We start from the raw sequence: 27390 nt of genomic DNA on the forward strand, positions 1-27390 counted from the left end.
CGGGACGGGACGGGACGGGATGGGATGGGATGGGATGGGATGGGGACAGGGATTGAACAGGGTGGGGATAGGACTGACAGGACAGCAGGGATGGCTGTAGCCGACAGAAATATCAGGAAGGATCCCCGTCAGGTGGTCAGGCTGAGAGCAGCTCCCAAAAAATCCTCCCCAGCACCAGCTGTTGGCACAAGGGCGAGCAACATGCCCAGGGCACCTCATCAACCACCACGGTTTTGAAATAAATTAATTATGCATGAGTTAAGGCCGAGAGACTCACAATATTAGTTTTTAATTATTTCACATTTGCTTTCTTAGAGGCTGAAGAAACATCATTTGGAGAGAGACACTGAGGTTTGAAAGGTGTCTTTGGCCCGAGGGCAGTTCTGACAGCCCTGTTAGAATAACTTTGGCTTTATAAATAGAAATCAGGCTGGCCAAAGCTGTTTCTTGCAGCAGAGGAGAGGCTGAGGGAAGCTCAGGCGATGTCTCTGCCCAGGCAGGGTGCTCAGAAAGCCCATGCTGAGCTCAGCTCAGCTCCCTGCTCGTGCAGATTCAAGGCCAAAGGGCTCTGAGTTTCATGCTGGGCATTTGTGGGGGTGTTGATTTTGCTGTGACAAGGAGAGTTGCACTCTGAGTAAACAGTAGTGAGGGGTTGCAGCTTTTCCCTCCTGCTCTGCTGGGAGTGGACAAGTTTGCCCATCAAGGGTTCCTCTCCAGGGTGCTTTGTGTGTCTGAGAACAACCCCAGAGCTGTTTCTGTACTTGTGGGAACCATTTAGTCTGTCTTGCTGGAAACAGGATTGATTGGGAGAGAGAAGAAGCACAGCCTGAAATAATATTGTAAAACATCTTTATTAGTTCACTGCAGGACTGGAAGTGCAAAAGCTTCCAGGTCAAACTCTGTCAGGTGAAAAAGATGCACAGGAAAAATGGTCAGAAAGCTGCTTATGAATTGCAAACACCCAGTGCTAAATAACAAAACTCTCAGCTGGGCAAGAAGTCCTTGCTGCTGTCCTGTATTGCCTCCCCATGCCTGGGACTTGTTCCCTGGGTGAGGAATGTCCCCTGGGCTCGGGGATGGTTTGGGGTGAGGCTGCAGCTCCCACAGCCTCCCTTGTGCGTGTTGGGGTCCCTGCTGTGCCCAGGGCTCCCAATGGGGTGGCTGGGTGTGAACTCCGTGGGGACAGCCCTTGGTCCCCTGGGGAGCTGATGGGCCCCACAGGGACTCAGAGCTGAGTCTCACCCCATCTAGCAGCTCCCCCTCCAAAACCCACAGACATGAGGTTAAAACCACCCGGTGCTCCTTATCCAGGTGGGAAAACATGCAGGAATAGTCCTGCAGAGCTTCTCCCTCTCAGGTTATTGCATTGCTGATTCTGCTGATCTGGAAGCACTTCCTTCCCTCCTTCCAGATGCTTCAGGGAGAAAAATTCCCTTGCAGTTTGGGGGTTGTTAAAAAAGGCACCATTTGATGTTTTTAATGCTTTTGAACAAAGAAAAGCCACTGCGTTCACCCCTCCCCTTGTTTTAGCTCATAATGGTTTAACTCACACTATCACTAATCATTGCTGACCAATTAATAACAAATGAAAGGAGTGACCAAAATCGGTGATTGCTTGCTCTGGAAATTCAAAGGGAAGGAGAAGGTTTAATCTGCTTGTGCAGGAATCCTCTCACCGGGGCCAAGTCCTGGGCAGCCCCGGGGTTGGACCCTGCTGGGGGGTGTTGGCCACGGCCTCGGTGGGAATTTTGGGGTGCTCTCAGTGCGTTCTTGACCTGCACAGCCCCAGCTGTGCCCCTTCTGAGCTCAGCAGCAGTGTCCAGAGCCCAGAGGCCATCCCAGCTCCGTGTGCTTCCAGCAGGATGAGCCTCTCTCTCCTTGCAGAGCCTCTCCTCACTGCCTGGGCAGATCCCTGCCCCGACAGGGTCTGTCACAGTGCCAGGGGGAGAAGTGGAGGCGAAGGGAAAGAGTCCTGGGGGCTATTGGTCAGCCTGGGCATCCTGCTCTCCCTCGTGGGGGTTCTTGCCGTCGTTCTGGATCAGCCGCACGATGTGGGTCAGGTCCAGGCTGCGCGTCAGGATGTCCAGCAGCATCTCATCCTTCTGCACACCCTCCATGAACTCCTCCAGGGACAGCTCACCTGAGAGCACATCGACAGAGCCCTGTGAGCCCCACAGCCTCGCAGCCACCTCCCAGGGTTGGGGCACACCCTGGATCTGGGCATTGAACCCCAAAGGCCACCACAGGTCCCCAGGCAGTGTGCCCTTGGGCAGCTCAGAGGGGACAGGGAGCTTCACAATCTGCCAGCTCTCCCCATCCTGGTGTTTTGGGACATCCCAAACTGGGGAATTGCTCTGGCAGGGAAGGGGGAAGGCAGGAGCAGTGGCACTGCCCAGGGAATGTCCTCACCATCTCCGTTTATGTCGATTTTGTTGAACACCATGTCTGTGAACTCCTCTGCCGTCATCGTCTCGTTGCAGCGGTTGATGGATCGAATGGCCTGGAGGGAATGAGGGACACAGGGAATTCCTGAGTGCTCTGCAGGTTGGTGTGTCCATCACAGCAAGTGGTCAAATGACCAGACATGAAAGGCTAAACTTTTTCAGGGTTAAAACTTTTTTTTCAGGCAGTTAGGCTTTGAAAGGAATAAGTCCTGTCTAAAAAGCTGGAGATTAAAATCACCTAAAAGGGTAATCAATGCTTTACAAGATTTAGTGGGCATGCTGGGATAAGCCAGGAGCTGTTCACCTCTGAAAACCCTCAGATTACATCCAAGTGCTTATCTCAGCCCCAGTTTCAGTGCACAGGGTTAAACAAGCTGCCAGGAGAGGACAAGGGGCTGCTGTGTGTCCCAGGGGTGTGGGAGGAAGGTCCAGCCAGGGAGGCACTGCTGGGAGCACCAACAGAAGCCAGGCAGCAGGTCTGGCCAGAGTCTGCTAATTTACCCTGGAATTAAGTGGCTTGGAAGCTCCTTGTGGAGCCTTTCTGCCTGCCTGACCCAAAGCCCACCTGTGGAATGCAGCAGAGGAAAAGCTGACCCACTCACCTTGATGATGTTCAGCAGCTCAGCCCGGTCAATGCAGCCATTGCCATCCACATCATAGAGCTTGAAATACCACCTCAGCTTCTGATCCACCTTCCCCTTCAGCACCAGGCTCAGAGCTGCCACGTACTCCATAAAATCTATGTAGCCATCCTGGAAGCACAAGGTTAGAAGCTGAGATGAGATTAGGAGCAGAGAGTCAGGCAGTAGGGGATTTTCCTGGTCACTTTGGGAAGTCCCCCCTGGAACTGCTCCCTCCACCCTGAGCCCAGTGGAGTGCAAAGGTTAAAGCCAAGGCTCCACCTTAATCTGTGCAGAGACATTGTGGAATCATAGAATCATAGAATTATAGAATCATTAAGGCTGGAAAAGGCCTCCAAGATGATCAAGTCCAGCCCCAGACTGTTACCTGTAGGGAATTCATGGCCTGGGTGGCTGTGGCTGTGCCTGGCTTGGGGACAGAGCTGGCCTGTGCTCAGGGCACTAACACATGCCAGGCACCAATTACCAGCCCAAAGCAGTGCTCATTCAGGGGTCACAGAGGTTTATGCAGATGAACCCTGATGCATTACCCAACCTCATCCTGCCTGCAAACACCTACAGCTCCTTTCTCCTGCCAGGGGGTCTCACAGGGGGAAAAGCAGGAATTACCCCAGCAGGTGCTGACACCTCAGCCTGGGAAGGTGCTCCTCTGTCCCTGTGCCATTTCTGTGCCTGCCCCACATTTGGTCACATCAGAAGCACAAACACTTTTATCTTTGACTTTCCTCCCGGGTGTTTCCAACCCCAGCTCACACCGCAGTGTTTGAGATGCCCAGCTGCACCCAGGCTTGTGCAGCCCTGCAGAGCTGCTGCGATGAGCTCACAGCCACCAAACTGTCCCCAACACTGCCCAGGATGGTCACAGCTTCCAGAAGGTTGTTAAAACACCTCTTGCCCACCACACAGCCTTCCCAGGGCACTTTGAAGGCAAATGGCTCTTGCTGTGGTTTGTGGCACTTCCCTGGAAGTGGATGTGGCACTTGGGGACACAGTTTAGTGGTGAACCCGGCAGGGTTAGCAGCTGCATTCAGTGATCTTAGAGGTCTTTTCCAACCTTAATGATTCCACGATTCCATCCTAGGAACCACAGGCAGAGCATAAGCCAGGGTTTTGTCAATGAACAAAGGCACTGCCCGTGGGCCAGGGCTGGTTCCAGAGGAGATCATCTGCTTTATCCCACTGCTGCAGGAGCCAGATTAGGTATAAATAGCTGCTAAGCCCCATTCCCAGCAGGATTTCCTGCGCATCAATTCCCTTTCCAGGCGTGCATTCAAACGGGGCAGTGAGCAAGGTAAAGGCCAAGGCACAAACCAAACACCTGATGGATTTAGGGCCTGATCTGCATTTCTGTCAATGGGATTAATGCCACTAAACCCTTTGGGTTGCCATAAAGTAGATCCCTCATCTTGCAGGAGATGCAATTTCAAATCATTTGCAAGTAGAGGAGGATGGTGTTTCCTGTTGGAGACACAGCATCCATCTGCTGCCCTGGCACAGCTCCCGAGCTGAGGGAGCAGCATTCCCAAATATGTGCTCCTGGATTCCCCCATTCCAGGGGTGCAGCACAGCCACAGCCTGCAAAGCCTCTCCCCAGGGAGCCCCAGCTCCTTATCCATGGCACACGGAATGAAACCAATCCCACTGCAATCCCTTCAGTCCCAAACAGCTCTGGGGACAGTGCTGGGGACTCGCTGTCCCTGCATGAATGCAGAGCTTGTCCTCGCACTGCTGCCTCCTCGCTGTCACAACATTCAATGTTTAAGGATTAAAGGGCACTTCATTTTAAAGAGATCAAAGACTGCCAGATAAAACCCCACTGTTTTAAAAGGAAAATATCAGTTCTGGAGGAAGTCTCTGTGTTCTTGCAGAGCAGGCAGTGGGTGAAGAGTTTTTTGCTGGCCTTTTTCACGTTCCAGAACTGATTTTACAATTCATGAGGCCACAGTAAATCAGACTGTGCATACCCAGAGCATTTTCTCCTTCACAGCCACCCAGACCCACCACCCAGCATCCCAGGGAGCAGAGCACAGCCGATCCCTGCACAGCCCAGTGGGAAGGACAATATTTACCTTATTAAAGTCAAACGTCTCAAACATTTGCTCAACGTATTTGTTCGCTGAGGGACTCAGGTTTTTCAAGCCAAAAAACTGTTTGAACTCGTAGAGGGTGAGCTGGCCAGAAGGACACTCCGTCATGAACTTCTTGTACCACTGGTGGCACTCGGTGGTGCTCAGCTCCTCCACGGTTTTCCCATCCATGTTCCCCATCTCCACACCAAGTGCTGCTGGTCCCTTTGCAGCCAAAAACGGATGGTTTGAAATTTGAGGGGGAAAAAAAATCTCACAATTCTGCTTCTTGCCGTCAAAGTCCAGATGTCCCCAGCGCTGCAGGGCTCACAGCACCAGGAAAATACAAAGTGCCTGGTGCTGTATGGATTCCGTGGTGGTGGACACTGCAGACTCCTCTTCCCAGGAAAACACAAAAGCACAAAGCCCTCTTTGGACAGGAAGGGGACATTTAAGTACCCAGCAAATCCCTCCCCAGCCAATGGGGCTCAGGGGGTGATGGGCTCCTGCCAGGCATTAGGAGTTCAGGGTTAAAATAGAAAGGAGGTAAAATGGGGAAGTCTTGCAGATTACAGGCCCAGCAGGAGATTAGGAAGGTGGAATTTTCTCCATGATGATCTAATCTCTTAATCCACTTCATTTATCTTTTTTTAGGGGGGAAGCTGGCGTCACATGAGCGACAACTTTTGTACCAGAACCAGAGCAAGAAGAGAGAAAAACCACTCTGAATCCTCTGTGCTGTTGCTGGTTTTTGGTTTCCCTTCACCTCACTGTGCCAGAGGAATCCAGAGGGGCTCTAGAGCCTGGAATTCGGGGAGGGGGTAATGCCACTTCAGCTCCTGCAGGAGATGCACCAGGAGGGTGAATTTGGTGTGAGGAGACAAATATAGAAACATAATTGCTTTGAGTGGTAAAGGTTTAAGTGCTCTAATTGCAGACAGCAGGAAGGAGAAGGTCCCTCTCCCCCCAGCCCCAGGGGTCTCATGTTCAGTCTTGGTCCTGCTAATTGAGCTTTTTCTCCTCAGGATTGTCCCAAACTGCTCACCCCAGGCGTGTGGTCTGCCTTCTGTGTTACAAACTCATCTGACAGCACTGGAGTTAAATGCAGCTTTAATTTTCATTTATAATGGATTACCATGAAAAAATTCTCCACATTAATACAGCTGAACCCAATGTTGTTTTCACTTTGACACACAGCATCCCGAGAAGGACTCAGAAATAAAATAACCCCAGAAACATCATGGGTCTGATCCTCAGCTAGAAATGAATGGCTGTGACTCGTGGCTCTGTCCAGAGAGTTTATCCATAGCACAGTTTGTAATTAACAACTGCAGTTATCTAACAAGTGAAAGAGCCCCGTATTGCTTCTGCACCGAGGTAAATTAGGAATAACTCCACTAAAAAAGCAGCATTACGCAATCGTAAAACACTTACGAAAATGGAGTTAAGCTGAGGAGCACTAATTGGATGTGCTAATTCTGTGCTCTCCACCAGGCCCCTGTCGTGCAAGGTGAACCTTCAGCAATGCCCTGAGCTCCAGGCAGGCTGTGCTGACCGGAGGAGCTGGGCTGGGTGGTCACTGACAGTGGATGGTCACTCACAGTGCCCGGCGCTGTGACAGCCAGTGCAGCGGGCAGTGAATGACAGGACAAGTCAGACAAGGTTTTTAGAGCAAAATCCACTCTGCATATTTGTGTGGGGAGCAGCAGCACAGCCTCCCCACCCATCTGGCCATAACTCACACACGGATGGGACACCAAATCACACTGCTGCTGCTTTCAGGGCTTTATTGCCTGGGCTTGGCTCCTCCACTCATGGCTTTTTGACACGGATGGCTCTCCACCTGTCCACCTGTGCGTTCTCCACGTCTGTCACCCTCCTGCCCTGGTGGGTGCCCTCCTGGAAGCGATACCCACACACTGCCTTGTGCGTGGAGGTGAAGGGAGCCAGCGAGTTGGAGTACTCAGGGCGGTAGAACACAAACTCAAAGGAGCTCAGGGGACGACCGCCGGTGTGGGCGACGAACGGGACGAAGCGAGAGCCCAGAGGGCGAGCTGGAGGAGGGAGGTTCCTCGGCATGGGGGGTGTGTTGGTAACCTCTGGCTGTGCTTTGGTCTGCTCCATTCTCTTGGGTCTCGTCTGGGCTTTGCCGGGGGCCTCTGGTGTTTTAGCCACCTGTGGAGCAAAAGAGCCCAACAAATGTCTGACAATTGCCCCAGCCCTTTGCCATCCCCACCAGGAGAGCTTGGGAAGCTCCTGCAAGGGCAGCCAGGGCAGTGTGGGTGCTGAGGAGTCAGGGGTTACACATCTTCAGCTAAAAATCTGAGGTGCTGCTGCTTACAGAGAAAGGGAGTTGAAACTCAAATAGTGCTCTGGAAATACAGAAGCAGCTTTAAACAAATGCTGAGACACAAAGGACTTGTTTCTGTCGTGAATCTCTGTCACAACAGTGATAAATGCCAGCATCACACACTCCTTGTAAAGCTGCCACCAAACCAGAGCCATGGCAAACCTGCCTGGAAAATGGTTCAACAATTCTGAGCCAATTCTTAGCAGTGATGCCACAACCTGACACTGTCCTTTAGAGCATCAGCCCTAAGGAACAGGCCAGGGTGGACATGAGCCCCACAACACACATGGGGTGACCTGTGACCCATGGCTGCTGCAGGGCTGGGCTTGACTGCAGAGATATTTCTGCTAATGTTACCTAAGCATGACTCAGTTATCTAGTTTTCATTGACGACACCTCTGTGCAAATGGAAACTGCCTCTTCCCTCAGCAATTAGCCACTCTACTCCTGGCTATGCTAAATAAATGCTTTGCTGTTTGCTTATTTTAAACCTTGGAAAGAGGTTTCCTACTTTCCGTGACGTACTTGGTGCTATTTCTGTTCCCAGGCTGCTAAACCTATTAGCAGGGGAATGCCCACAAACTGTTTAGAAATCTCCTTAAAGCCTTTGAGGGGAATCACCAGATCCCCACAGGTTCACCACCTCTTTTTGTCACTCGTTTCCTCAGGGCAAACACCAAATGCCTGAAAAGCAGGACCTCAGCACACGAGGCTATTGTGCTGCCCCAAGGAAACTTCTGTCCATTTTTCCCCAGGGTAGAGAATAATGGGATTTGAACTCCTGAAAAGCAGTTCTTTGCACACCCTACAGCCATTTCAGCGTGGTTTGTGCAGCCCTGCTCTGGACACACTCAGATTTGCTCAGAAATGGCTGTTTTCACTCAGCTGTGATCTGGCAGCTCCTGGCCATTCCCACTGTGGACGAGACAAGTATTCACACGACCTCTCTGCACCCACCCAGCCCGAGCACTGAAGTCACTAATCCCCTGTATTTGGGGTGTGGAGGGGAGGCTGGAGCTGCCTAGGCAACCCAGTTGCTAAGTCATGTAGATGCCTTCAAGATGTGCAAGCCCTGCTGGGCACTGGAGCTCTGACAGTCATTGCCGGTGACAGGTAGATACTGAGCAGGGCGTGCTGAGCTTTGGGCTTTGCTCCTGCCAGGCTTCCTGCTCGTCCTCTGGGGCACCTGAAGCTTTGCAGGAACATCCTCCCAGCCCGGGTGAATTCACCTGCTTGCGTGATTGCTTGGAGGGGAAGCACCAGCTTAACATCCCAGTGCTATTTATGGCACTGCCAGCGCTCCATGCTGAATGAATGAAGAGTCCACGTAATCCTATTGCACCCATTGCTACGTGGAGAGCCCTAATCCCTCCCAAACTGTTGTCCATCACAGCAAATCCCACAGGTGGGTCACGGGGGAAGGCTGGGTCAGCAGTCAAGGAAGCAGCAAGGGTTCAGTTCCCTGGGAAGCTGTCACAGCCTGGCTGCCAGCACTGCCCATCCTGTCCCTGCTCAGGGACTGTCCCCACTCCAGCAGCTCCTCTCCCGTCCCCCTGGAGCCATCCCAGGAGCCATCCCAGGACTACCTCAGGTATCTGCTCTGAGCTCTCAGCACCGCGGGGGCAAAGACAGCTGACGGCAGCAGTGGGATTTGCACAGCAGGGATGAGATGAAACATCACACTGACATCACTGGGACGGGCTGGTCACCCTCAGGGCAAGGATCTTCCAGCCCACAGGGAGGGGACATGTGTCCCTCCTGTCCCTGGGAGCCTGGGACACCCACCTGTGAGGTTTTCTGGGTGATGGAGACCCTGGAGTGTTGGACTGGCTGGGGTGGCTGTCAGAGCCCTCGGGGCCATTGTGACCACAGGGCCATTGTGATCACGGGGATGTCACAGGGGTGGCCGGGCTGAGCGGGGCAGAGCAGTGCAGGGATCAGGATTGACACCCCCTGGGAAGCACCACTGCTGCCTGTGCAGCTGGAGCACAGCTGGAGCACAGCTGGGCTCTGCAGGATGCTCTGCTGCCCTTCCTGCAGCATGGCCCCCCTTCCCCTATAGGAACGAGCAGGTTCTCTGTCCGTGGGAGCTTTTTGCTGCTCTGCAGCCACACCTGAGGGTTTCTCCTCCCTCCTCCAGGTCCAGCAGAGCTTCCCTCGCTGCACAAACCCTTGGCACACCTGCGAGTGCAGCAGGAATGATCCACATCTGAGGGTGCAGCTCCTCACCCTGATGCAAAAGCAGATTGTTCTGGGGTGTTTACCTGTATTGGGATCAAAGGCAGCCTCACACTGCGGTGTGTTACATCAGAGCAGTGCTCACATGGCTATTTCTATGCCATAAAATCTGCTGGATATCTTCCAAGTGCTTTCCTGAGCTTTGTACCCAGCCCAGCCCACCAGCCCCTTCAGCTGTGTGGCCTCAATCACTCAGGAGTGACAGTTGTCCTTCCTTAAAAATACAGCCAAGCCACCAAACTTGGCAGCTTCCCCGTGTCTCTGGAGTTTGCACTTCACAGAAATCGCCCTGCTCAGCAGCACACCCAGCCTGCTCCTCGTGCTGCTCCCGAGCTTTCTCTGCCCTTCTGAGGGGAGGTCTGTGCTTTGCTGGGAGGTGGAAGGTGAAGAACAAACATCTTTCATCTGGAACAAACAGATGGGAGTGTGCACAGGAGCTTTGGCAGAATTGTTTGGCAGCTCGTGCTCAGTGGGATAATAAATTCACCTCAAAATCCCTTCATGTTGTGAGGGTGATGTTTTCCTGCTCTCACCACCCAGGGTGAGGCAGCAGCACGGCTGGGGTGGCAGGGGCAGGGCTGTGGCACCGCCAGCCTCGGGGCTCAGGAACACCTCGCAGCAGTGGCAGGGAGCTGAATCACACCGCAGAACAGCCCCGCAGCCCCTTTGAAGTGTCTTTGGGGTAATGAGATTTTGTGGGACACCTTTGTGCACGAGCCCAGGTTCTCTCATTCCACGGGATTTTATTGGCTTCGCTTCTTAAAATAGTTCCTCTTCTCCTTCCCTTTTCCATGACTGTCTCTCTGTGTGTGTCCTGTTCTATTTCTTCGGTCAAGGACTGAGGAAATCAGCAAGCACGTTTGTCTTGCCTGTCTTTTACAGATACTCTGACCTTTGTCTTCCCAGCAGGGAGTGGGTCCTTCGTTCCACCTGATTTCTGCTTTCAAGAGGTGCCAGGGAATTTTCTTTAAATGCCACAGGTTGGACTCGATCTCAGAGATCTTTTCCAGATGAACTGATTCTGTGCTTCTGTGATCCTGAGATCCCGAGATCCTGAAATCCTGTGATCCTGAGATCCTGAGATCCCGAGATCCTGAAATCCCGAGATCCTGAAATCCTGTGATCCTGAGACCCTGAGATCTTGGGATACAGAAGTTCTGAGATCCTGAGATCTTGAGGTCCTGTGTTTCTGAGATCCCGAGATGCTGCTGAAACCCAGCAGGATGTTTCCCACTGCAGCACTGCTGACTCCCAGTTCCCACCCCATCGCCACTGCTCCCTGCAGGCAGGACAATCCCTCCTCTGCCACCCCGACTCCAGCCGGTCCCTGCTGAGTGCCAGGGCGGCTTTGCAGCAGCGTTTCCGTCTCACAAACAGCACTTAAGATAACTGTCAGGAGAGTCCCACTAATTGCAGGCCTGGTGCAGGGCACGAAGCCACCCCTTTGGCGTCAGCCGCTGCTCCGGAGCGGATTTTGGGAGCAGTGGTGGGAGCAGAGCTGCCCCTCCACAGGGAAAGGTGTCCAACCAGCGGCATGGAGCTGCAGCCAGGTCAAATCCCCTGCAAAACGCCTTAAAATATTAGAGCTCCTCTACCAGAACCACAGGGTTGAACTGTAACTTTTTAACTTTGCTTTTCCTTCCCTGATTGTCATTCATGATAACTCACATTATCAGCGCTGCCTGACAATTTGTGCCTTGATTAAACTTTCCTTTTAGAGCATCACAACAGTGCTCATTTTTCATTCTTCACAGGGCATTTAATGTGTTGCTCTAATTTGTACTCTAAGGAAAAAAAAGATGCTTTTCACAAGAAAAGAAGCATTTCAAAGTGGCTAAATAAGTTATATTTATCACTGAAAAAAGAAATCTATATTGTTTTGACTCTCAAAATTTGGTATAGATAGAAAGACATGTAAGACCTCAGCCTGAAGTTGGAAGTTGTGTTTCAGAGTTAATGTTTTGACAACTATTTTGGGTTTAAAGTTCTCCAGAATTCTCTGCATTTATTAGTAGCCAATGTTACTCATTAACTCTCGATTTTTACTTGCATGGCACAAAAAATCGTTAGCAGTGCTAGAAATCTGCTTTTGTACCTGAAACAAGCAATGGTTTGGGATCAAATCCTGCTGCCTTTTAGGTTTTGCACCAAAAGCAGCCAAACCCTCAGAGCATCTCAGAGCGGCTCCCGGGGTGTTTGTGGCTTTGGTGGAACCGAGTGTGAGCAGAAGGGGAATGGACAGAGAAACGGGAGAGAGTGAGAGATCAAACCCCTGGAGGGGTCCGACTGCGGGAACGGCTGTGAGGGATCCGGAGCTGTGTCAGGGAGGTTCAGGCTCCGTGTTAGGGCGGGTGACACCCAGAGGGTGGCTGGGCGCTGCACAGGCTCTCTAGAGCTCCAGGAGCGCTTGGACAAAGGCACCAGGTGGGATTTTGGGGTGTTTGCTCAGGGCCAGCAGCCACACCGCGATGTCCACTGCTGCTGTCCACTGCAGCTCAGCTCCCTCCGCGAGTGCCAAACCCCAGCGCCGGGGCTGTTCCTGTCCCGATCCCAAAGAGGGGCACCTGGCAGGGCGGGCCGGGGGTGGAGCTGTCCCGATCCCGAAGCAGGGGCACCTGGCGGAGGGCGGGCCGGGGGTGTGGCTGTCCCCGTCCCGCCCCTCGGGCCCCGCGGTGGTGTCCCGCCGCTCGGCGGGGATGCCCGGCCGGCTGCGGCACCGGCAGCATGAAGAAGCACCACCCGCACTCGGTGCAGGGCACCTTCAGCCGCCTCTTCGGCAAGCGCCACTCCAGCCCCACCGCCACGTCCCTGTTCGCCACCAACCCGCCCTGGATCTTCACGCAGGAGGTGACCTCGGACAGCGCGGGTGGCACCGGTCAGTGTCCCCTGCGGGGCCGGGATGGGGAGAAGGGTGCGCTGGGCTCGGGAGCGGCGGGGATCCTGCACCGCCAGCCTGGGAGCTCCGAACTGCGGCATTGCAGCTCCCAAAGCTGTCCCGAGCGGGCACGGAGCCTCCGCCCCTCGGCTGGGCTGCCCCGCCGCTCTCGGGAAGTTAAACTCGGCTGAAAGAGGCTGATAAGTGGCTGAGAATCTGTTTTATTGCTTCCCGTCGCGCTTTCCCACGCCATGTTCGAGCTGCGCCTTCCCAGGTCTGAGTTATTTACTCATAAACCTGTTTCTCGCAGGGCTGCGAGCGAGGAGGGAGCTGAGGGTTGCATATTCCTCGGGATTTATTTGTGTTTCTTTGTGGTTTTAATTGCAATACGGTGCCCTGGAGGCTCATGTAGGAGGCAGCCAAATTAATAGTAATGGAGCCAGGTAGATAGAAGATAGCAGGTTGTGGATGAAGTTTGGTGGCTGTAAGAGCCCAACAAACTCTTCCACGATTAAAAAAAATGGAAGTGCTGCCTGCTGAGCTGTGCAGGGTGAAGTATTGTCTGTGAAAGCAACTGCGAGGTGGTTACACCCCAAAGGCCAAGTTGCTGAAACCAAGATAAAATGAAAATGTGACAGGGAGTTTCATGCAGCTCTGCAACCTAGGAGGAAAATTGCTGATTTCTAACTGTCGTAAATCTGAGGAGGATTCAAGCTTCTCTCTGATGTGGTTTGGATTAGAAAAAAGAAAAGAAGTTGCTGTGTCTGCTTATTGCAAGCCTGATTTCCGTGGCTGCAGTTCTCCGTGGCAGTACAAAAGCCTTCTGCTCAGGTGTGGGTCAGATTGCAAAGGAAAAGGCCTGAAATGGGAGTCTCAGGAATGGCTGTTGAATCACTGCTCAGCATCCTCTCGCTGTTTCTGCCCTGAATTTGGCTTGTGGAGGCTGCTGGGGCAGTGTGACTCTCCACAGCTGAGTGCCACATTCGGGGTGCTGTGGGTCGCTGTGAGGAAGGTTCTGTTCACAGCTCGGTTCTGGTGTAGCTGGAGTTCCCCCAGCCCTGCCGTGCCCGGGGCAGCCCCATCCTGGCCCCGATTGTGGCACATTTCCTGCAGAGCCTCATGCCAGCGCTGCTGCCAGAAGGAGCCCTCTGCTCCTGCTGATCCCCACCTTAGTTTCTCATACAAAGTAAACACAAGTTAAGCAATGGGCGATGGGTGTAGGTTTGCATGTCCCTGACTCAGAGATTCCTGAATATAGTGAGTGATGCCACCTCCTCCTCGCCCTGGGAGCCCTGGGTACCCCAGCTCCAGCCTGCTGCGCCTCCTCCAGGTGATGCAACCCCCGCGGAGGAAGAAGTTCCATTACATGCGTGGCGAATCGTTTATTTAATTTCCCATGGCTGAGCAAACACAAATATCTCCAGGACAGGCTGAATGTCAAAAAGTGGCCGAAGCAAGGCCAGTCCTTTGAGCCAGCCGCTTCCCACAGCTTCCAAGGGTGCATTTCCTGATCCCTCCTTCCAGGAAACGAGGCTGGCAGAGCTCAGGTCTTGCTGGTGATGGGCTCCCAGCAGGCAAGTCCTGTTTATCTAGCAAAGAAAACACAACTACAAGCACTTCATTTTACTTTAATTAAAGCATTCAGGGTAGCGATGCTTAGTAATCTAGGATCAAAGTCCTTGTGATCTTTAATCCAGTTTCTCACTGGGTTTACCTAGTGACTTGTTAAATATAAAACTCATCACTTCGAGTCTCAGAACTATTCTGTCACTCAGGCTGGCTGAGTCCAAACTCTTCTGTTGCCTTGGCCTTAATTCCTGCTCCTTACTCACAGAGTGCAGGGTCACCCACAAAGTTACTAATCTCAGAGTCATAGAGTGGTTTGGGTGGAAAGTGACCTTAAAACATCTCATTCCACACCCCATGATGGGCAGGGACACCTTCTACTAGGTCAGGTTGCTCCAGCCTGGCCTTGGGCACTTCCAGGCAATTTGCTGGCACCTCTGTCCTCCTCAGGACTCCAGCAACTCCTTCTGTCTGCTAGGAAGTGCTCAAGTCTTGGTAGGACCAGGCTGACTGAAGCCCAGGCTGATTGGTGGTTTGAAAGCTGAAGAAAATGTCCTTTGTGTAAAGTCTCTTGTAGCAGGAGAAGTTTGGTATGAGGGAGAGGAAGCTGTGGTTGCCTGGAAGGACAGTGATGGCACAGTGGATACTCCTGGGGATATCCCAGGATAGCTTGTGGGGTAGTGGGTGGGAGAAGGGAAAAGCTTAGTGCTTCTGGACTCAGTGGTGTGTGCCAAGGCTGTGTGGAATTCATCTGCCTTAAACCTCGAGCACAGACTGTGCTGCCTCATGCCCAACCCCTGGTGTGGTCAGGTTCTTCATTCCAGGTGTTCATGCAAGTGCTCTCCCCCTGTGGGATGCACACAGAAGCATTTCCCTCCTCTTTTTCACTCAACTTGAAAAGCTGTAAAGCTGTTTCCTTGGGAGCTTTCTCCTGATTTCTGCCCATCCAAGGAGGGCAGAGACTAGGTGACAGCCACAGCCAGGGCAGTGTGTGACAGGGTGGGGAGCCTGTCCCAGGTCAGGCAGCATGGGGAGGGCAGAGCATGAGCCTCTGGTCACCCAGGGGGAGCAGGACCATACAGGGGGGAGTGGGGACACTGGCTGGGGCTGGGACTTGCACAGTCTCAGTCAGGGGGGACTCTGAGGCTTTGGAGAGAGCAGCCGTGGGGTTTGGGAGGAAATGCAGAGCTTACACAACCCTCACCCTTCTGCTCCTCAGCTTTTCCATACTGGACAGAACCCATTTCTGTGCCTCACACTTCAGCAGGGGCTCAGCTTTGAGCTCTGTGCTCCCAGACTTTTTCGGGACGAAGGCAAAAAAAGAAAGCTGTTTACTTCTTGGTGGCTGCACTTGGTGGTGGAGGAGGTTGGTTGCTTCTTCCTCCTTCTCCTCCGTTCCTCACTAGTGGAATCTCTTGGTGGGAACATTCCTCAGTTTCCCCTTCAATCACAGCCATTTTGTTGCTTCCCCCTCCTCCCTCAAACCCTCGGATTCTCTTTAATGTCTGTCTCCTTGGCTACGAGTTATTTGTGTATCTCCTTCCAGCCAAGGTGGGGTTTACGTGCTTCAGTATTTCTGCTTGTTAATTCATGCTGCTAATCAGACACAAAGAACGTAATTAAATTAATTTTACAAGCTTTATTCACTGTCAGAAATAAACCAGCCCAAGAGGTGTGGTTCAAGGTGAAAGCACAAGGCTGGGAACCAGGAATTCCTGATGGCTTCTCCAGCTTGCCCCACCAGGGTCCTGTGACTTCCTGCCGTCTGTCTCCCTCCATCCACAGCAGTGTTTTGAGGGAAGTCACTGGAGCATTTCTCCATAAAGCAGGCAGGAGTGGGGAAGTGTTGAGAAGCACCTGGAGTTCCCTGTGGGTTGGATGGCAGTGCTGTGCCCACAGAGCCTCGGCAGGGCAGGAGCTGTGCCTCCTCCTGGGCAGCTCTGCTGCTGCCTCCATCCCCAATCCCAGCTGCTCAGAGCCAGGGTTGGATCCTGCTCCTCCTGAGCTGCTTCAGCTCCATCATCCAGAGCTCTGGGAAGGCTCTCCGTGCTCTGCAGGTGTGTGACAGGCTTGGCACTGCCTGTCCTGCACACATGGGACTTTCTCTCCCTGTCTTCAACTCACCTCCAAGGCACCCAGGTTTCTGCAGAATCTGAGGGATTGTGCCCATTTCTGGGAGCTGATGCCGCAGGTTCTCCACAGTGTATTTTAAAATTCTGCAGTGTCTGGTGGTGTTTCCCCATCACCCAAGCTCAGTGCTGCTGTTAACAGTCTGCTCTCCCCCTCAGGTGATGTGATCGAGGTGTACTATGGTGACAATCGCTTTGGGACAGTGACAGACTCTGGCACAGCAACCCTCAAACCCCGTCCGAGGGTCCGGCCGCTGCTGACCTTCCTGCCCCTGGTGAGTGCTGAGTGTCTGCTGAGGTGGAATTGGTGCTCAGAACCAGCCGGGCTGCCTGCTGCTCTCAGCCCCTACCCGAGGGAGGGAAGAAATGAAAACAAAACCACTCTCTAATGACGCTGGGTATGAGGGATTAGGAGGTGATCTGAGTTCAGGGCTGCTGTGGGATATGGACGAGGCACTCAGGGGAGAGGTGTGAGCACTGGCAGACTTGCATTTTCAATTAAAAAATAATTGCTGAGCATGGAGATGGTAGATCAAGCTTGCACTGCAGTTTATCTCACCACTGCTGGCAGGATCTGTCCCAGGATCGGGGTGTTGCTGGAGACAGCAGTGCTGAACTGAGTCCTGTTGGAATGAGGAGGTGATGCTGAAGGTGTGCAGGGATGATTTTTTTTTTTCAGTCTCTCTATGAAAAAAACAATCCCTGCAGAGCTGCCAGTGCTCCAGCAGCAGCTGGGAGCAGAGACTGGAGCAGCAGGGGACAGCAGAGCCAGACCAGAGGGCCTGGTGGTGACTTAAACTCCAGAAGCCACACTTGCTTGTGGCTGGCTTTGAGGAACCTCATGCAGCACCTTTCCAGAGGTCTTACTCCCTAAAGAACACAGTGAGGCACAGGATTTGTAGAATCCCAAGGTGGTTTGGGTTGGAAGGAGCCTTAAAGCTCCTCTTGTTCCACTCCCTTCCACGAGGGCAGGGTGCTCAGAGAGGCTCTGGAGATGTCAGTAGCTAAACTGAAATGAGAGCCGCAGGTCACGAGCTCAGTGAAGACAGTAAAATGCTTAAATCCCTTGGTCTCAACCAGGAGGTGATCTCTGCTAATGGAAGTGTGTGTGGTAGAGGAATTAACAGCAGGAGTGGCCTCGGGACAAATCCTCAAGGTTTTCACTCAAGCCCTGGCGCTCTGCTGCTGGTCCTGGGAATCTTTTTCCCTTGTGAGTGTTCCTCACAAACCTGGGCTTCTCCTCCAACACTAACGGTTTTAACTGAAGGATCTAGTAGGAAAAAGCAACATTTTGAGGGATCAGTGTGTGTTGGATATTTGCAGTGTTGTGGTGAAGTTTGATGATGATTTGCTCTGGCACAGACTCCTCTGCTGCCACGTCCATACCTGCACCAGGTACACACCTGCACGGGGCTGTTCTGCAGCTCCTGCCTTAACCCTTTCCCCCTCCCACCCACGGGCAGCAGCTCCCCGTGAGTCAGGAGGATGCACACACCCTGCCCCGCAGCTCCTCCGCACCTGGCAGCTCTTCCCACACCGAGCAGCTTCCTTTCCCCATGGATCGCCTGGCCCTGGGCTGTCCCTGCGGAATTGCAGCAGGGATTGCAGGGGAGGTGTCCTGCACACCCCCTGCCCACCTGGCTTCCCCAGCACTGCAGGTGCAGGCAGAGCTTTGGCATCCCGGGGGAATAAATTCCTTCAGCAAACCACCGAATTCAAAAACAAGGAGTTTGGGGTCAGCTCTTCATATTTGGGGAAATCCGTGGTCTCTCCGAGCCCCCGGGGTGCTCAGCAGTTGTATTTTGGGGTGGTTTTTGTAACGGGCAGCCTCAAACTTTGTTCACTTAATGGGTGGGAAGAGAGATCTGAGAGCCCAGGGAGCTGGGGACCACGAGGACAGGCAGGCTCACTTCGCTGGGGACGTCTGACTCTGTTCCGGGGATGAAAAGTGATTCCTGGTGGTTACAGGGAAAGCTTCCCCCCACGGGATCCTCAGCAGGCACCAATCTGATTCAGGTACCACAAACTGGAAATGCAGGTTCCTGGCACAGCACCCCGAGCAGGCTCTGAATCAGCTGGAGGTTTTCTGGGCTGGCCACACCCCGAGCAAACACCGGGAACAATCTTCCCAGTCATCTCCTCACACTGGCAGCATGCTGGGGATGCTTTCCATTTTAGAAGCCAGCTCATGACGTGGGGCTGGGTGGTTTTTGAGAGATGCTTAGCGTTAGCAACTGCCACAGAAATTTTTGGTGATGAACAGGCTTGCCCAGTTTGAAATGACACGTCCAAAATTACTACTCCTTTATGAAGTGCAGACTGTGTCCTCCAGCTTTGCATAGCTCTCTTCTGACTGCCAGTCCCTTTCTACACCTATCCAAACAGGTGATGCATATGCTGCTTTTAATGCAGAGCTCAGACATCATTGTTTCCCTGTAAATGGGCAGTTACCCTCAGGCTGCTCTGGAAACCAGCAGCGATGGATTTCCATAGCAAATGGGAACTGCTGGGGTTTTTTTCTTTGTGATTTTGGTATCTCATTGCTCTGGACAATTTAATTATGAGTTCTTGAAGTGCCTCTCTCGGCCTTTGTCTTCCCTCTGGCTTTCAGATGAAGTTAAGGATGTGCTCTCATGCCTTAGCAGACCTTGGCTTCTCCATCAGCACGCAGTTGTCTGATCCTTTGTGCAATCCCAGGAATATGAATTCCCATCGCTCCTGGCTCATTCCCTTGTGGTTATAGAGGATCTTTGGTCATCTGCAGGGCAATGGACGTAGCAAGTGAAATACATGTATTTTCCTATTATTTTGCCCAAAGCTGGGGCGTTCCAGGGCTTTTCCACAGGAGCCCGGGTGCTGCTATTAAATCAGCTCTGTCCCAGCATCTCCTGAGCTCCCCACGCCAGGGCAGCGTGTAACTGTAATGTGCTGTCTGAGCCTGGATGGGGCTGGATGAACAAATCCAAGCTCACCTTTGATCCAGGAGACTTTGGAATGCCGTAGCAGCCCGATGTAAAAGCGGTGATAACGGCAGTGAAAGGCAAAGGGCAGGGGCTCAATCATTATCCAGGCTTTTGTGTGCAGGAAATGGCTCAGGGAGAGGCGCAGGCTGATGGCAGGATAACATTTCCTTTGTCAAGGGCTGTTAACAGCGCAAACAGCTGCCTGGGGTGAGCAGGAATGCAGCAGGGTGGATGCTCAGCCTGGGAGCGGGACAGCGTGTCCCTGACCACTGGCCGTGTCGTGTCCCTGCGCTGGATGCTCCCAGCAGCTTTATGAAGTTCGGACATCGCGGTGCCCCAAAGTGTCCCCAGGGCTGGTGTGTGACAGCCCGGCCGTGCCCGGCTCGGCAGCACGGTGTGTCCTGCTCGGGGGTGTCCCAGTGTGTCCCTGAGCCCCTGCAGCCCCTCAGAGCCACCCCAGCCGTGAGTCACCGGGAAAGGAGAGGCTTCTGCTCTGGCAGAGCCCCGATCAGCGCTGCAGGTGAGTCAGCCTGCCCCATGTCTCACTGGGTGGCTGCAATTACCCGGAGTGCCCTCGCTCTAGGCACCTCCCAGATGTGTAGGCTGCTAAATTGCTGGTCCTGTCCCTGCTGAAGGCACTGCTGAGCTCCTGGCATGAATGTGAAGGGAGTAATTGAGAGTGAAACACAAACCGCTCAAGGAGCAGTTTTGCCCAGAGTGTTCAGATATGCTGGTGCCAGTTTCCCAAAAAGCTGGAGGTCTGTCTGTGACCTCAGTGTGGTGTGTACGTGACTGTGGTGGTGCTTGCTGCCGAAAAATACCCACCAAAGACAGGGAGCTGCTCAGTTTGCATGAATCACCATTGCTGCTGCTGGGCTAGGGAGCCCCGAGAGAGATGTGGAATAGCTGAGCTCCTCTGCAGCCCCTCACACCTGACCATGGGGGAATTGTGTGCATGGCTTGTGCAGCCTTGATCACTTCACTCATGCCCTCTAACGCTGTCAGCAGCAGCTTCCACAGGGACCTCCGTGCCTTGCAAACAGCCCTGGATCCCATCAGGCGCGGTTTGTGTGGATAAATTATCAGCTGCTTGTCAGCCCTTCGCTCTGACCCCTGGGTGTAAAACTGACAGCTCTGTTTTCTCAACTCTTGCAGAATGCCCAAGAATCCCATGGGGTGGCTGTGCCAACGCCGTCGGTGCCAGAAGGCTTTGAGGAAAAGGCAGCTCTTGGTAAGGGATGTTCTCGGTGGAGTCCTGGCCAGCACAGAGTGCTCACCGTGCCCTCGGGGCAGGAAGTGTGTGTGTACCGAGCTCTGGAGTACACAGTCTGCTCATATATTTTCATGCTAAAATAGAGTCTGCTATTAATTTTTTTAAGTCATTGAAAATTAATTAATTCCTAAGGGGTGGGGCAGAGTGGCTGTACAGTTCAAGAAGTTTTATACGAGCCTAGCAAGGGGCTGGCTCCCCGGGAGGGCCACTGGCTCAGTGCTGATGGAGAGTTGCTCACACGCTGTGCTCTTGCTGCCCTTCCAGGCTCTGGCTCCCAGGTCAATGGCAACTTTCGGATGTACAGCTCGGTGGGGGATCTGCGCCCCCAAGCTCTCGACGGGGATGACCTGGATGAAGACATCCCCCCACCGCCATCGGTACCCCCACCACCCCCTCCAGCACCTGTGCCACCCCGTCCTGCCTCGCCGGTCCCTCCACCCCCCGACATGCTGCCACCACCGCCGCCACCACCACCCGAGCTGGTGCCACCACCACCTGAAATTGTGCCACCGCCTCCCGAGCTGGTGCCACCGCCTCCCGCCACGGCAGCGCCACTGCCTCCTGCCTCTGCCCTGTCCTCCCCCAGCACTCCGGCTCCTCCAGACTTCATCCCACCAGCCCCGCCAGGCGCCCAGGACCCGGCAGCCTTCACCCCCGGCATGTCCAAGTGGAAGTCTGAGACGGTGCTGAACACGAGGCAGGCGGATGCCGAGGGGCCTCTCTGCACTGCTGAACCCGGGGTGCCCGCAGCCCCCAGCCCCAAGGAGAGCCTGCAGCCCAAGCCTGAGCCCCACCTCACCTTCCCCAGGTCGTTCAAGGTGCCCCCACCAGCCCCGGCGCGCTCCTCGTCCATCCCGGTGCAGGAGGGCCAGCCGGGCCGGCAGGAGCACATCCCCAGGCAGCCGCACGCCCGGCCGCCCCTCCCGCCCTGCTTCACCATCAGACCTGCCGCCAAGGCTCGGCCGGGAGAAGCTGAGCAGAGGAATTCTGGGCTCAGACAGGGCGTTGGGAAGCCGGCTGTACCTCCTCCACTGAGCCCCAAGCCAGGCCCAGGTCTCACCCAAGGGGCAAATCCCGCTGGCCGCCGGTCCCCTCTGCCAGGCTCTGAGGGGGAGAAGATTCCCCAGCTGAAAACAGCCGGGAGAGACTCCCCTCCAAAATCTGAACCTGTCACTGCGAACGACCTGGATCTCCCTCCTCCAGACTACCCGACCAGCGAGGACGACTGGAAGGATGCTGCCAACCTGAACAGGCTGCGGGATGAGCTCTCGGCCCTGCTGCGCTTCCCACGCCGGGAGGAGAGGCCGCTGGAGAAGCTGAGTTCTCCCCAGCCCAGGGACAGCAGTACCAGCCGTGCTGGCAGCCGAGAGCCAGGGCCCAGCCAGCCCCAAGTCACCAGGAAGGACACGGGGTTGTCCAATGGAGGGGAGAGTGAGAAGAAAGAGGTGCCCAGCAGCCCCCCCAGCACCAACGGGGGCTCTCCCAGCACGGCCATCACTGCCCCTGAGAGCAGCCCTGCCACGCAGCCCCGCAGCGTGATGACCATCAGGAACGAGCTGGAGGCTGTGCTGTCCCTGAAGAAAGAAGGGAAACCTGCTGTGGGGCTCAGCAGCCAGAAGCAGGGTGTGGAGAATGGCATCAGCACCCCAGAGGTGAGGAAGAGTCCCCCCGAGCTGAGGAAGAGCCCCCCTGACACGAGTGACTCAGTGGTGCCAAAAGCAGTCCCCAGCCCGCTCCCAGCCCCAGTGGCTGCTGTGGAGAAGGATGAGACAGATCATGAGGACCATCCTGCTGCTGGCAAGGCCACAGAGGATGTGACCCCTGTTCCTGGGTCCCTCAACAGCAGTGTGACCCCCCCAGACCCACCTCAGACACTGGCAGAGGAGCCCCCTGCTCCCACCCCCTCATCTCCCCCTGTGTCCCCCACACAGAGCCCGGCACCCCAGCCCAGCTCAGCAATCTTCCAGTATAAAGTGCACCGGGCTGGGGCCAGCCAGGCCGAGCCGCCCTGTGCCCCGGGCTCAGCTGAACCCCCCTGCCCAGAGAGCTCGGCCAGGAGCCCCCCGGACATTTCAGGAGCAGGGCAGGAGGAGGTGCTGATCCACCCGGTGACGGGTGAGCGCGTGGAGCGGGGCTCGCCCATGGCCCTGCTGCTGGCAGCCCGGCAGCGCGCCCAGCGGGGCCGCCAGGCTGGGGACGGGCCGAGGGCCAAGCCAGCCCTGAGACTCAGCAGTGCCTCGTCAGACACCACCTCCACCAGCTTCTTCCGCCACGAGTCCAAGCCCTACTCATTCACCGTGGTGCCTCGGCCGTCTGCAGCCAGTCCGGTGGGGTCGGGCTGGAGCAAACCCCCCTCGTTCTCCAGCTCCTCGGAGCAGGGCCGGGATGTGCGGGCAGTGGGTGAGGCGCAGCCCCCTGGGCCCCAGAGAGCCGCTGCCTCCAGCCTGCTGCGGGGCCTGCTGGACTCGGGGCAGCCCAGCCAGCCTGGCCCTGCCCGCCACGGGGTGCCCAGGGAGGAGGAGAACGGCGACACGGCGCTGGACTTTGGGATTATCCCCCCACCGCCCGAATTCCGCAACGAGGCGGACGAGGGTTCCCTGCCACGGCGGGAGGAGAGCCGCAAGTGTCCCAGTGTCCCTGACAGCAGCCGGGGCTCGGGCGAGCCACGCTATTTCAGGTGGTCTGGCTACAGCCGTAGCTACGGGGGCAACCAGGAGCCGGCAGCTCCCTTGGAGAAGAGCTGGAGGAATGGCGACTTCACCCCACAGTACCCAGAGTACAGCAGCTCCACTAGCTTTTCCAGCCACGGCCCCAACCCACGGCCACTGATCAAGAAGCGGCTGTACGTCTCTGAGCCCGACAGCTCCTACCCCCGGGCAGCCGCAGCCCCCCGGGCCTCAGGCAGCCTGTCGTCCTACGGCCCTGGGGGGTTCAGCTCCGCGGCCGGGGAGAGCTCTCGCCGCCTGGGCTCTGCCCACAGGAGTGTCCCCCCGAGCGCCCAGGGCCGGCGGCCGTCCACGGATGCTGCTGGGAAAGCCACGGCGTACGGCGGCACCGGGGCTGACGCCAAGTACAAGGGGCAGAACGGGGATTTCTCTCCTGCCAGCGTGCTGACCGCCAGCAGGTATGTGTCCGCCTGAGCTGACCCCTTCCTGCCCTCGGTGTCCCTTTGAAATGGCTCAGGGCAGCACTGGGGCTCCAGAGCAGTCGCTGCCCCTTGGCTCTTGCTTGCTCCTGGCTCCTTCAAGGGCAGGGACAGTTCCATGGTGCCAGCTGTGACCCCAGGGCCCATTCTTGCCCTTCCTCACCCCCTGAATGCAGACACAAAGCACTAAAACACATGCTGGCAGTGCTGCCTAAACACCAAGGTTTGCCTGGGCTCTCCATGATCTCCTCCCCTGTGTTTTCCCTGCAGGCCTGCCCACGGCAGCTCACCGTACGGAGGACACACCAACACCTTCACAGTCAGACCCGGCACTCGCCAGCCCATCTCCTACGCCTACCAGAGCCACCGGTAGGCCAAGCCTCGGGAATGCTGTGCCCTCATCTGGCTGGGAAGGGCGAGAAGGAGCCTGGGGTGATCCTTTCCTTCTCCACGGGCACCAGGGATTGTCCCAACCCAGCCTGAAAATGCACTGCTTGAACCTGCTGATGGAGAAGGTGGGGAATGAGCCCGAGACTTGGACTTTGCTCAAGAGACTGTCATGGAGAGTAGTTACTGCAGAGGACAGCCACTGCCTTGTTACATGAACAAACATGGTTTCCTTTTTCCCATTTCCCCTCCTGGATTATTTTCTGAATTGCAGCCTGATAGGCTATCTAGGAAAGCCAAAGAGCATCCTTGGCTCTCTTTGAGGAGCATCACCACTGGAAAGATTGTTTTCGGTTTGGTTTTTTGATTGGTTTAACTCCAGCATGTTTGGGAGCAGGGAGACTGGGAGATGTGCACGATGGAAGCAAAGCAGTGTATAGCTAAATGTCAGGGATTAAAATAAGAATGTGAGGCCAGTGGGATAGAGGGAGAGTTTAGGATGCTGAGATCCTGACCCTTCCTGTCCTTCAGGGGTCTGGAGCAAATAAATTCTGCCTTTAACCCAGTTCCTGGCAGTCCTGCCAAGCTGGGATCTGAGCCCTTTCTCCAGGAGCAGCTTTGGGAGCAGGGGCCTTGCTTTGCTGTGCCTTTTGGTCACTGTCAGTATTTCTGTTGGTAATTATTCCTCGTGGAAGGAGGCTGTGAGGCCCAAATGGATGGCTGTAAAGCGCTTTGGAGATGCAAGACATGGAGCAATCCTCCTTTTCCTTTGGCTGGTGGGTGCCAGGTGCTCTCCAGGTGCTGTGCTGCTGCTGGTGCTTTCCCTCCCTTTCTCTTGCCACTTCACAGCCTTGTGACCCCCACAGTGTCCTTACAAACTGTTCTGCTGAGACTTGGCTTCGCTCTGTCTGATTTGGGGACCAAGAAGCTGAATTTCAGTGTGACTATTTCTCCTCGTGGTGCATGGGGTGTCTGCAGTGACACCCAAGGGAGCTGCTCCTGGTGTTCCCCTCAGTGCTTTTGCAGGTGCTGGATGTCCAAACCTGTCCCTGCTTCCTGCTGGTGGCTGTGCACAGGGTGGGAGTAGCTTTAGAGAGGGTTTGTAGCCTCCAGAGTGAGCAGTGGGGTCTCATGACAGCTGACCTGAGTTTGGAATAGCCAACGTCCTGAAACTAGAAACGGAGAATCTTCCTCGTAGGTAAACTTGCTGAAAATCACTGTAAGATAGCTGTAAAAACTTGTAGAGAATATTTTCTAATCACTGACAAACTAGAAGCACTTTGAGACATGAGTCTATTTTATGGAAAGCACTTTCTATTTTCAATGCTCTAAGTCCCACTGGTTCCACTCCAGCTTGCCCTGCCTTGCACACACCTCTGTGTGGTCTGCAAGCAGATCTTGCTCTACAATTCAGCTCAAAATCAGGGATACATTTTCCTTCATGGTGGAATTCTCAAAAGTTCTTGATATTCGTGTCATGTCATTGACATTCTGTTTGTTACTTCCAGCTTTACCTAATAATTTAATAGCCCTTTCAGATGTTGCAACAGCTTTAAAGTATTCTGAACTTTACTTTGCTGTGAATAAAATGAAAATGCAAATACAATAATCAGTCTAACAGCTAATTCAAAGGGCATTTTTATGCCACTAAGTCGCAGTGACTTGGAAGATTTCCAGTGCTCAACCCAGCCAATATTGAAATAATAGGCTTTAAATATCTGGGTGTTGGTTTAAAAAAAATATTTACGGAGAAGAGTGACTATGGGGTAACTATAAGGATATTTAAGTGTGTCAAATGTCATGCAGAACCACCTACCGCAAAATATGGAATTTTCTCCATGCAAGGAGTATCTTGAGGATTCTTATTCATCTGTAGGAGTAAATCCATGATCCTCTTTGAGAGGCTTAAGGGTCATGTTTTAGTATTGGATGAAGTTTCACCAGTTTAACTTGAAAGAAAATGAAGTCTCTTTGATAACATTGCAGCTTCATGGTTTTTTCTTCCTGATAGGTTGTTTTTTTTTAAATAATAAGCTATAATTGCAAATGAGCTCTCAAAAACAATTCTAAATGTAAGGCTGGGTGGGAGACTTCAACTTTTGATATTGACTTTGCCCACAAATGAGGAGGGCAGGGTGTGTGTGCAATTTTCCACCTCAAGAATTCTTCCTAATTGGAATCTCCCCAACACAAGTTTGGTTTTGTTTTTTTTTTCTTTTTAGAGAAAAATGTGACACTCCAATGGTGACACTTGCTTTGAATGTCACATTTACTGCTTCACCCAGACACAGAATTCATGTGTAGTTGAAATATGGTGTTCAACACCATGGAGTGTCTCATTTCTAGCAGACGTGTTTGTTTTAATTTATTATTAGAAGCGTGATGATATGTCAGCTTTATAAAATACATTATTCATTCAAGAACGCCACTCTGGCAATGCACAGAGGACTGAGCTGTCACTAAATCAGGCTGGACTCTGCTCCCAGTTGTAGAACTGGTTAGCGTGCAGGTTTGCAGCAGTGGAACACTTCTATTCTTTAAACACTTTGGGCTACTCCTGCTTCTTTTCAATGCACTCAGCAAATTCTGGTATTTCAGTAACAACTCGACATTGATTCTGGGGCCACTGTGACAAAGGAAGCACTGTCAGAGCTGCTGGCAGCCAAAGCACTTGGGGACAGAGTTAAATCTCTGATGAAGGGAGGACTGCAGGCGTGGGGAAGAGCTCCCTCTTCCTGGGGCAGATACCTCTGTCAGGTATGTGCATAAACTGTCCTGGGATTCCTGCTTCTGCTCCTCCCTGCTCTTTCACAGAAATTCTGCTCTGTTGCAGAAATTCAGCGACAGAGTAAGAACAAAACTAAGGGGTATTAATGCAGCAAAGCAACCAGTGCCGAGAGCAGTCCTGAAGCCTGGTAGTGGAATTACTCTCACTTCACCCTTTCTGATGCATTGTGGATATTCAAGTAATGATACAGCTTAAATTATCCCCTGCAGCTGCCTCTTCCTCACATGTTCCTGCTAGGGGAGTGTAACAGAGCATTAGCTGTAAAGTATTGAACAAAGTCTCTTATTTATGAGTGCCATTGAACACCAACCTTCTTGCATTAAACATTTCTGGATGTATTGTTTTATCACATGTGTGGCCTGACTTTTTGCAGTGTTACTGACGTGGTCTGTCTGCTGTGGGATTGAGAAGTTTGCATGTCATTGAAAGGATGGGAAAATGTAGCTCAGCAAGAGTTTGAATTTCAGCTTAGCCAGGCCTTGCTCCAATTTCTCTGAGCAGTTGAGCCAAAGCCTGTGGTCATTT

The 27390-nt window shown here is 53.7% G+C and overlaps 3 protein-coding genes across 3 annotated transcripts; 1 reads left to right on the forward strand and 2 right to left on the reverse strand.

Moving 5' to 3' along the window:
- Nucleotides 1-903: 903 nt before the first annotated feature.
- GUCA1A (guanylate cyclase activator 1A) lies at nt 904-5549 on the reverse strand. Its single transcript, XM_085044257.1, has 4 exons — nt 5155-5549; nt 3047-3196; nt 2410-2500; nt 904-2140 (listed from the first exon to the last, which is right to left on the reverse strand). Exons 1-4 carry the CDS (start codon nt 5350-5352, stop codon nt 1980-1982), a joined length of 600 nt encoding a protein of 199 aa, XP_084900383.1. The 5' UTR covers nt 5353-5549; the 3' UTR covers nt 904-1979.
- A 1372-nt stretch (nt 5550-6921) lies between these two features.
- CIMIP3 (ciliary microtubule inner protein 3) lies at nt 6922-12402 on the reverse strand. The gene is made up of 2 exons (XM_085044298.1): nt 12355-12402; nt 6922-7326 (listed from the first exon to the last, which is right to left on the reverse strand). The coding sequence occupies exon 2, from the start codon at nt 7273-7275 to the stop codon at nt 6964-6966; it is 312 nt and encodes a 103-aa protein (XP_084900424.1). The 5' UTR covers nt 7276-7326; nt 12355-12402; the 3' UTR covers nt 6922-6963.
- Nucleotides 12365-27211, forward strand: CUNH6orf132 (chromosome unknown C6orf132 homolog). The gene is made up of 5 exons (XM_085044292.1): nt 12365-12614; nt 16469-16584; nt 20428-20503; nt 20810-23669; nt 23961-27211. Exons 1-5 carry the CDS (start codon nt 12464-12466, stop codon nt 24061-24063), a joined length of 3306 nt encoding a protein of 1101 aa, XP_084900418.1. The 5' UTR covers nt 12365-12463; the 3' UTR covers nt 24064-27211.
- Nucleotides 27212-27390: the final 179 nt, after the last annotated feature.

The sequence above is a fragment of the Lichenostomus cassidix genome, unplaced genomic scaffold, assembly GCF_008360975.1.
Source record: "Lichenostomus cassidix isolate B80296 unplaced genomic scaffold, HeHo_3.0 unassigened_scaffold_chr26, whole genome shotgun sequence".
Classification (NCBI taxonomy): domain Eukaryota; kingdom Metazoa; phylum Chordata; class Aves; order Passeriformes; family Meliphagidae; genus Lichenostomus; species Lichenostomus cassidix.